This window comes from Gracilinanus agilis, chromosome 3 (assembly GCF_016433145.1).
Source record: "Gracilinanus agilis isolate LMUSP501 chromosome 3, AgileGrace, whole genome shotgun sequence".
NCBI lineage: Eukaryota > Metazoa > Chordata > Mammalia > Didelphimorphia > Didelphidae > Gracilinanus > Gracilinanus agilis.
This window is the reverse complement of record NC_058132.1, coordinates 455,762,243-455,771,132: the sequence shown is the minus strand read 5'-3', so window position 1 is coordinate 455,771,132 and position 8,890 is coordinate 455,762,243. Positions and strand designations below refer to the sequence as shown.

At 33.5% G+C, this 8,890-nt stretch overlaps 1 protein-coding gene across 3 annotated transcripts in view; it reads right to left on the bottom strand.

Annotated features, from left to right (window-relative positions):
- Positions 1–1,243: 1,243 nt before the first annotated feature.
- The window catches only part of LOC123242538 (AP-1 complex subunit sigma-2), a 33,488-nt gene continuing 25,841 nt past the window's right edge, over positions 1,244–8,890 (bottom strand). Inside the window, exon 5 of one of the 3 annotated variants that reach the window (XM_044670351.1) lies at positions 1,244–1,775. In XM_044670351.1, coding sequence (XP_044526286.1) covers positions 1,728–1,775 — 48 coding nt within the window. In that variant the 3' untranslated portion in view covers positions 1,244–1,727. Of the gene's footprint in view, positions 1,776–4,116; positions 4,650–8,890 lie in introns of those variants that run through there. The other 2 variants (XR_006505822.1, XM_044670352.1) reach the window with 2 other exon arrangements.

Sequence of the window (8,890 nt, the reverse complement as noted above, 5' to 3'; positions counted from 1 at the left end):
TTATCAGTGATATCCGAAAAGCATCACAAAAATCTTAATTATTGCTAATATTTAAGCCACAAGCTCTGGTTTTATTTTTGATTATCTAGAATAAATGCTGGTGTAAAGATGTTCCTTCAGAAAGTACAGAATAGTGTACATAAGTTTAAATGTTATTTATTGTTTTGTAAAATAAATGTATAAGACTATTGTAGTAGCATTCTTATTTTTAATAAATTGAAAAGTGTTTTGTGTTAAAACTTCATTTGAATCTACCTTGTGTTCACTTATAACAATAACAATTATTGAGGTTTGTTTTTATTTTAATTTTAGTAAAGGAACTTAACATATTTATGTCTTAATGGAATCTCCCTTTCCAGCAGCTGCTATTCTTACTAACAATCCTTTGGATAGAGATAAACACACTGCAATGGTGTAAGAGTGGACATTTATTACAACTAATGTATGTGATAAGACAATGGTCACAGCCTAAATATTGGTCACAATTACAAAGCTTAATCCAGCCAAACACATACAAATAAGTGAAAATGTAAACCTTGAAGACATGTTTAAATACATATGAAAATGGTACTGAAATGGAATTATGGCAGCTTTAAAAAATAAATCCCACTATTGCCACTTTACCTCTTCCAGCTAATATTTTTACATGAATATTTTCTGATTAAGAGGCGGCATGAAAGGAGACATGTCATAAATTAGTGGTAGGTACAGCATAAAAAAGTATAGGGAAAATTTAACTAGAATAACTTACTACCAATACTGGAGGAAACAGCCATGTGATACTTTGTGTTGAGATAGCAATCACTTTTATAACATCCTATTTTAAGTAGATGTTTTCCTTAGCCCATGAAGAAATGAGGTAAATAGTGGCAGTATAATGTATTGGGGGAGTTGAGAAAAAAATAATCCATTTAAGTTTTAAAATTATGCTTAAAAGGAATCTTACATAGAAAATAACATTTAACCCATTTTCATAATGTACATTATGTGCTCATATTGGAGTATAATATCTTCAGTTCAAATTCCTGCCTTCAACTAATGGTCAATGTAAAATAGGATTGTTACAATTCAAGTAACCTGTATTCCCTTTAATGTAATATCCCTTTAGTCTCAGAAATGTACATTTTTTTTCAATAAGTTACCAGTTTAAGATAATGTAGTTCCCAATAAGTATCTTTGGTATACATATGTATGTTTAAGTTTCTGCGGTAATGTTAAAATTTCAATCATTTTGATATGTAAAATCAGTCAATTTTTCTCATTCCCATAAATACTGAAATGTAACACTAGTCTTTGGTTGCATGAAACCATTCTGAAGCATTATTACAATTAACTTTTGAATTGATACAAATGTTAGCTTCCTTTCAGTTCAATGCAGTAATACCAACAGATGTGCTTCCTGTTTGTGATTTTTATGTGTATATTCATAATTATCACATACAAATAAAATTAATGGGAAACTGACATAATTGAACCTTTAAGAATACTGAAGTTATCTCCTGCATCAAGTTTTAGTTAACATTTAAGTCCCTTTAAAATTTTTTGATTAATACTTTTTATTCCCTTTTGAAAAAGTGGAGTGTTTTTATGTAGGCCTGAATGAAGCGGCTTAGCAAAACAGTAATACTGACAAACAGCATCTTACACCATTAGCTAAACATTGACATGAAGGCAGTGAACATCTACAGTATGTGAGACCACGTGATGTCATCAACATGGGAGATGGCTTATGTCAGTCCAATTTCTTCAAGAACACTACGTGGGGTTTCGGCTTCCTGTGAAGGGAAAATTCAAGAGTCTCGTAAGCAGATCTAGTGGGTTTTAGAATTTTAAGATTTTTCTGCAAAAGAATTTGCATGGAAAAATGCTTGTGAAAGCCAATGTCAATTGTATTTGGAAATTTTTTTGTTACTGAAGCAATGGGACATATTTATGGCAGCATTCAATCTTTATGTCACAAAACATCTTTGTAAAGGATAAAGGATAAGATCATGAAACACTATACTAAAACAGTTTTAAAAAATAAGACCACTGAAAAGTAATTCCAGTTTCTTTTAAGAATTTCTCCACTTGAAGCTGGCAGAAACAATACCCCAAGTTCCCTTGTGCTTTTCATTTACCCTGACTGCAACAATGGAAATCTCTGCATGTATTTTGGAGTTGATATCTTAGGATATTTTAAAACATCAACATTTACCGTCTTCAATAACCAATGTCAGAACTATCCAGAGCAAACAACATAGAGGCAACGTACATACAGCAACAAAATACGGAAAAGCAAAAATGAACAACCGTTAAATTTTGTAAATCCCACAATAAGGAATAGAACAAAGCAAGTTATCTTTTGAAATTGTGAAAGATGATGCAAATTTTGAAAAGAATTTATTTCCACAAGTTTTTGACTTACTAGCAAAAAAATCATCAAAAGCATCTTTATGGAAGAAAACACCAATCAATTTTATATGTACCCATGACCAAGGAAACTTACTTTAGCATCCTAAAACATGGTTCAGCACAAAACAAGGAAAAAGAAAGATATTAAACAGTAAATCCTTAGAAAATTACCTTTAGATGACACATTATAAAGTTTCATATTTAGTCTTAATATTGGTAATTGGCCACATAAATCAACCCTTTAGGAATAAGTATATATGCTTTGGGGCATTTGCGTGTACAGAAACAGGTATAGTTTGTTACTTTTGAAAGGCAGTGTCTAGTAAAGTCTCTTGAATGTTATTTGTGAAAATAAAGCTTAAGGAATGGCTAAAATGCTGAAATGGAATAGAGTAACTAAGCAACTTCATTAAAATATTTAAAGAACTTTATCATAATGACTAGGTAAAAAAATACATAAAATCACTTTTTTTACCCCCACTCTCCACTCCAGTCCCATTAAGTCAACTTGTCACAGTATTCATGAAACCCAACCAATAAACACACCTATCTTGGCACTAGTTTTGCTGGATATTTCTACTCAATTAAAAGATGCAATTACAGAGCTATTCCTTGGTGCTACTAAGATTGTTTCACTTTGTTATCAAATATTATTTGCTGAACAACAACAGATTATTTACATATTTTCCAAACACTTGAGGAAATACAAATTGAGCACGTGCCAATTAGGACAATTTGGATTTTACAGCAGTTAATGTAGAACAGAGGTGTCAACTCATGAATGTTGCCCAAACCATGTTAAAATGCAATTGGGAAATGTTTAACAAAATAAAAGTGACATAGATACCCACTGATACACAATATACAAAGACATATTATGTATATATAAACATTACCTGGACACACTGAAAAATAACGAATTTTCCTGGGTAGATGGGACAAGGTAAAGGAAGAAAGCCATTCACATGAGACAGGGTGCATGCATGCAATATTTTTATTTTAGACATGCTAAGAAAGCTCTTTCAGAATGTAGTCATTTAAAGCAAGCAGCTATACACAAAGTATAAGAGAAGCAACATTTTGGTACTACTTAGCGCACTACATTTTTGGCCATCAGGCATGAAAATGCACATGTCGATGTTACATTAAACACTGTATTACATTAAAAAATACTGTCTTGGGGAAAAAATACTGTAACAAAGTCCCAGAAAATGCTATATTCTTAATCTTATTACCCCTTTGTGATAGTACAAATATCATTTTAGGATTTTAAAAAATACAAATAACTTTATATCCTAATGACCTGCCTGACCTACTTTGAGAGACTGTCTCAATGATCAGTATGATTAATCCTTTTGTGGGTGAGTATGCTCCTTAATGACCTACTGATTTGTTCTTCAAGATATGAAATGTGTTGAATTAAAAGCTTATAATATTGATGAGTAAGTATAAATATTTTAATCCATTTGAAATATATAAAATCAGAGGTATCAAAATGTATGTAACAAGATATTTCATCTAAAAGTGCTATATCTTTATGAACAGTATCAAAGTTTTGAATCATTATTGCTCAATACTAGCTAGCATCTAATGCAAAAAGACAATTCTTTAATTAAATCATTCAGCAAATGCAGAATTCTCTCCCTCTGCGTACCAATTTAATAAATGACAAATAATTTTTGCCTATTAGGCGCTATACAATAATATGCCTTGGGTTTTCAATCTATATTTTCCTGTATTATTTCTATTCTATATATACTCAACTATGCAGAAGTTATAGGATACATTCATTATGCAATTTGAGAGACATTATCATTTTGAAAAGCAATTCTACATACAAGTAATGCTGGTTTGATTTTAGCTTTAGTGGGCTATATGCTGCTACTCATTTGGCTATATTGGAACATTTTCCTTTAACTATGAAATTAATCACAGATGATTGGTTAATAACAAGTACATACTTAAGAGGAGAATTTTACTCAAAACATACATGCCATGTATTTCACGAAAAAATTAAACCAGATATTGACAGGGACAAACTACATCAAGATGACATGGGGGGAGGGGGAGGAACAATGTAAAGAGGGAGGACAAAATACAACAGTAAAATGGCTATGATAATCTATGTTCAAGATGATTTGTTTCACCAGCTGTTCTGTCATAAGTAAATCAGCTCTATTTCCTCTGTGAAATTCTGCATACTCGATGAGTGATGTCATTTAGTACACAGGGACATTAAAGTATTCATGGCGTGGCTACAAAAGAAATGCATACATTCTTACATATGGTACACAAATGGACATATGTTATAATATTCTATTAGGATGGATGTTGTCTCACAGTTACCTCACACTAAATTTCACTTAGGAAGCTGTATCATTTAATAAAACTCGATTAACTGAAATGGGAAGAGGGGAAATATGTGCATCAATTTTTCGAAAAAATAGGTAAATCACAAGAAACACTAAAAAATGGATTCATCTACTCATTGAAACTTCAGAGGGATGTTCTGAAGACAAGCTTCTTAATCTTCTATGACTACAGTAAAATTATATGATCATAATATAGATTAAGGATAATATGGAACAATCCTTTCATTTTGCAAGTGAGGAAAGCGAGGCCCCAGAAAGTGGCAAAAACTCACCTAGATCTTCTAACTCTCCGTCCAGTGCTTTTTCCAACCTCTCTTACTGTAACAACAGGCTTTAGTGTTCAAAATTATAGCACTAAAGTGCACTGCAAGATCCTAGAACATCTAAGTGGGATTCAATTACATTGGCTACATCGTATTTCCTGAAGCAGGAAAGTTGAATATATTTTGGAAGGATTTTCAACAAGTTTTCTGATAAATGTTGAGTCAACCAGAAAATTCTGCCAAAATGCACCATTACGTGCTCTAGTTAATCATGGGTTTATTATACTTAGGAAGGGAATTTAATCTCAATGAAAACAATTAGGTAGCTATAAATCTCTTTACAGGTCAAAAATGAAAATCTTTTCCCAAGAAAAAAACTAGTCACTCACCTGGTATTTTAAGCTCCAAAGGAGCCAATTTCTTTCTTTTTTTAATTAGAAAAATAGGTACACAATGCAACTATTCTTCAAGAATGTGGTCTTAAGATTTGAGCATATTATAATATTTATTAAAAAGGAATTATCTTCTTTAAAAACTCCCAGTTTTAGTTGTATTAACTAGGATTTTCAAGTACATATAGCTGCAAATTTGCCCCAAAAATGTTTTCTTTCATTAAAAGGTAATGTATTGGGGAGAGGGAGGGGGCAGCTGGGTAGCTCAGTAGATTTAGAGTAAGGCCTAGAGACGGGAGGTCCTAGGTTCAATCCAGCCTCAGACACTTCCCAGCTGTGTGACCCTGGGAAAGTCACTTGACCCCCATTGCCTACCCTTACCACTCTTCCACCAACGAGCCAATACACAAAAGTTAAGGGTTTAAAAATATATTTTAAAAAAAAAAAAAGGTAATGTATGAATCCAAGACAGCTTTGTGTTTCCAATTAAAAGTGGCACTTTTAGTGTCCATAGTCTAATGTTAATTCAATCTGAGATCAGTGTTTCAACTTGTAAAATCAGTGATGTAAAATGACTCTAAATTGCAGCCAATATCTTATCTAAGGAGAAGGAAATGCTTAAATTTTAGCTCAGGAGTTCCTAATAAATTTTAAATGTATTTGTTTTTTTTAAGAAGGGTAGAATTATACCTAAATTTAATGAAGTAAAAAAAGAAAAAAATTCCAGATGTTCAGCTATAATATATCTTTTTAAAAGGTAAATAAAAAATGCCACGACTAAGATGGAAAAGCAACTGTAAATGAGCTATGTAAGAACAGGGGATCAGAGAGATTCTCTCATTTTCACAGGGAAATTCCGTTTTTGTGTAAGCGGCATATCTATAATTTGTGGGCATCTTGGAATTGATAAAATTTAAAATATTTTACAAATAACTTTCATTTTAGAAAATTATACAAATGAGTCAAATCATATGAAAGTAAATCTTGTGTGTAACAGACAGAATAACTAACATAAAATGAAAGGTAAAAGGAAACCAAGGTCTGAGTAATCCTAATGACCAATCTTGATCCTAAGACAGATCCTGGATCAGCTATACTTCCTTTCTTTCCTCCTTTGAGGAAAGAATGGAGTGTTAGGCAAAGTCACTGTATTGATTACTTTTTCTTTACTATGTCAGATCTGACTTGGAAGGGGCTGTATCTAGAAATGATTGATTAAAAAAAACCCACCATTAAAGCATTAAAAATCTTCCAGTATGGGGGCAACTGGGAAGCTCAGTGGATTGGGAGCCAACCCTAAAGATGGGAGGTCCTAGGTTCAAATCTGACCTTAAGACACTTCTCAGCTGTGTGACCCTGGGCAAGTCACTTGACCCCCATTGCCTACCCTTACCACTCTTCTGCCTTGGAGCCAATACACAGTATTGACTCCAAGACGGAAGGTAAGGGTTAAAAAAAAAACCTTCCAGTATAACACTCCATCTCCCAAAAAAGTCCCAAGCTCCAGGAGATGGTACACACAATGGGGAAATGCTTGTTATAACAAAATAACTAGGACATTATTTTTCAGTGTATTTCTTATATAGGCACCTATTATTAAGACTCAAGTTTCTATTAGAACATATTTATAATTTAAGTTATTGTTAATAATTATAAACATGCCTAAAAATTTTTTTTAAATGCTTATCTTCCATCTTAGAATCAACACTGCATATTGATTCTAAGGCAGAAGAGCAGAAAGGGCTAGGCAATGGGGGTTAAGTGATTTGCCCAGGGTCACATGGCTAGGAGTGTCTAAGGTCAAATTTGAACCCTGAACCTCCTGTCTCTAGGTCTGGCTCTCAAGCCACTGAGCCACTAGCTGTCCCCAAGACAACTTATTTCTGAGGACAGTTAAGTCCAGCCTTTAGCTAACAAAAATTCCTGCATTTTTATACTATTTTTCAGTCAAATATTTTTTGTTTTTTCCTTACTCAATATTCTTATGTCTTTTTTGAAAATATAAAATTAATAAAACTTAACTGGTGAACCTAACAAAAGGGTTAATTCCAAGATGATTTAGTTTATTGTACTCCCATGGAGTATGAAGGAAAAGCAATATTAACTGGGATCTGAGTAATGCTTAGTCTCACAAAATTGAATATCAAGGAAGAGACTGCCTTCACAAATCTTACTGTATCTTTGGTATGATAATCATATAATATTATATAATATTAGATAATATAATATATTATATATTATCTAATATTATAAAAAATTATCTAATATTATACAGAGCTTACTTGCACCAAGCACTGTTAAATGCTTTAAAATGATCTCATTTGATCATTACAACCCTGGGAAGTAGATGCTATGGTTATCTCTTTTGAACCAGTGAGGAAAATGAGACAAAGAGAAGTGAAGGAACTTGCCATGGGTTACATAACTAGTAAATGTCTGAGTCACATTTGAACTCAGATCTCTTCCTGACTCCAGGCCCTGTGCTATCTACCGCATCATTTAGCACTGCTCTAGTATCTATCTTTTTTTTTTTTTTTTTTTTTTTATCCTGGGACTCCATTCTAGGAGCATAGGGCCACCACCAGTAGGCAATGGGTCACACAGTCGCTCAGGGTCACCCAGCTGGGAAGTGTCTGAGCCCGGGTTTGAACCTAGAACCTTTCGTCTCTAGGCCTGGCTCTCAATCCACTGAGCTAGCCCAGCTGCCCCTACTTTAGGTTGCAGTTTCTTTAGCAGATGTAGTTTTTACAGGATGGGGTTGCTAGCCCCACGCCCAACCCTCCTCCTTTTTCATCCAGGCTAGGGACCGTCCTTGGCCCAGGAGTGGTAAGGGTGGGCGATAGGGGTCAAGTGACTTGCCCAAGGTCACACAGCTGGAAGTGTCCGAGGCCGGACTTGAACCTAGGACCTCCAGTCTCTAGGCCTGGCTCTCAATCCACTGAGCCACCCAGCTGCCCCTAGTATCTATCTACCTACCCATAAAAGTTGATGTGGCACCATCACTTTTTATTCTTTGCATATCTCCAATTCTGTACTTGATAACAAGGAATTATAATGTGTGTTACAAAGTTGGTTGTCTCAAAAAAAAAAAAAAGAACTAAGGAATATATAAAAAATAATATTCTTAATTCAATAAATTGTTATGACTGATTAGACAATGTGAGGCTGAGCATTTTAATTTGTATTTTATTGTAATTTAATTTGTAGTTTAATGTGACAATGTGTGATTAATATATATATATGTATTTAGACAAAATACAAAGTAGCTCAGTAATCAACAAATGTCTTAACATCTTTTCAATTTTGCTTTAATGTTGTTTTTGTGGGAGAACAGGGATTTTATCATGGTGGGAAAGTAAGTCTGTGCTCTGAAGTGTTGTACTAACCAAGTACAAGATATAGAGGTTCCTATAACTTGTAAAGTTTGAGTATTTTCTGTGGTCTAACAAACAACCTAAGTTCTGAGAGG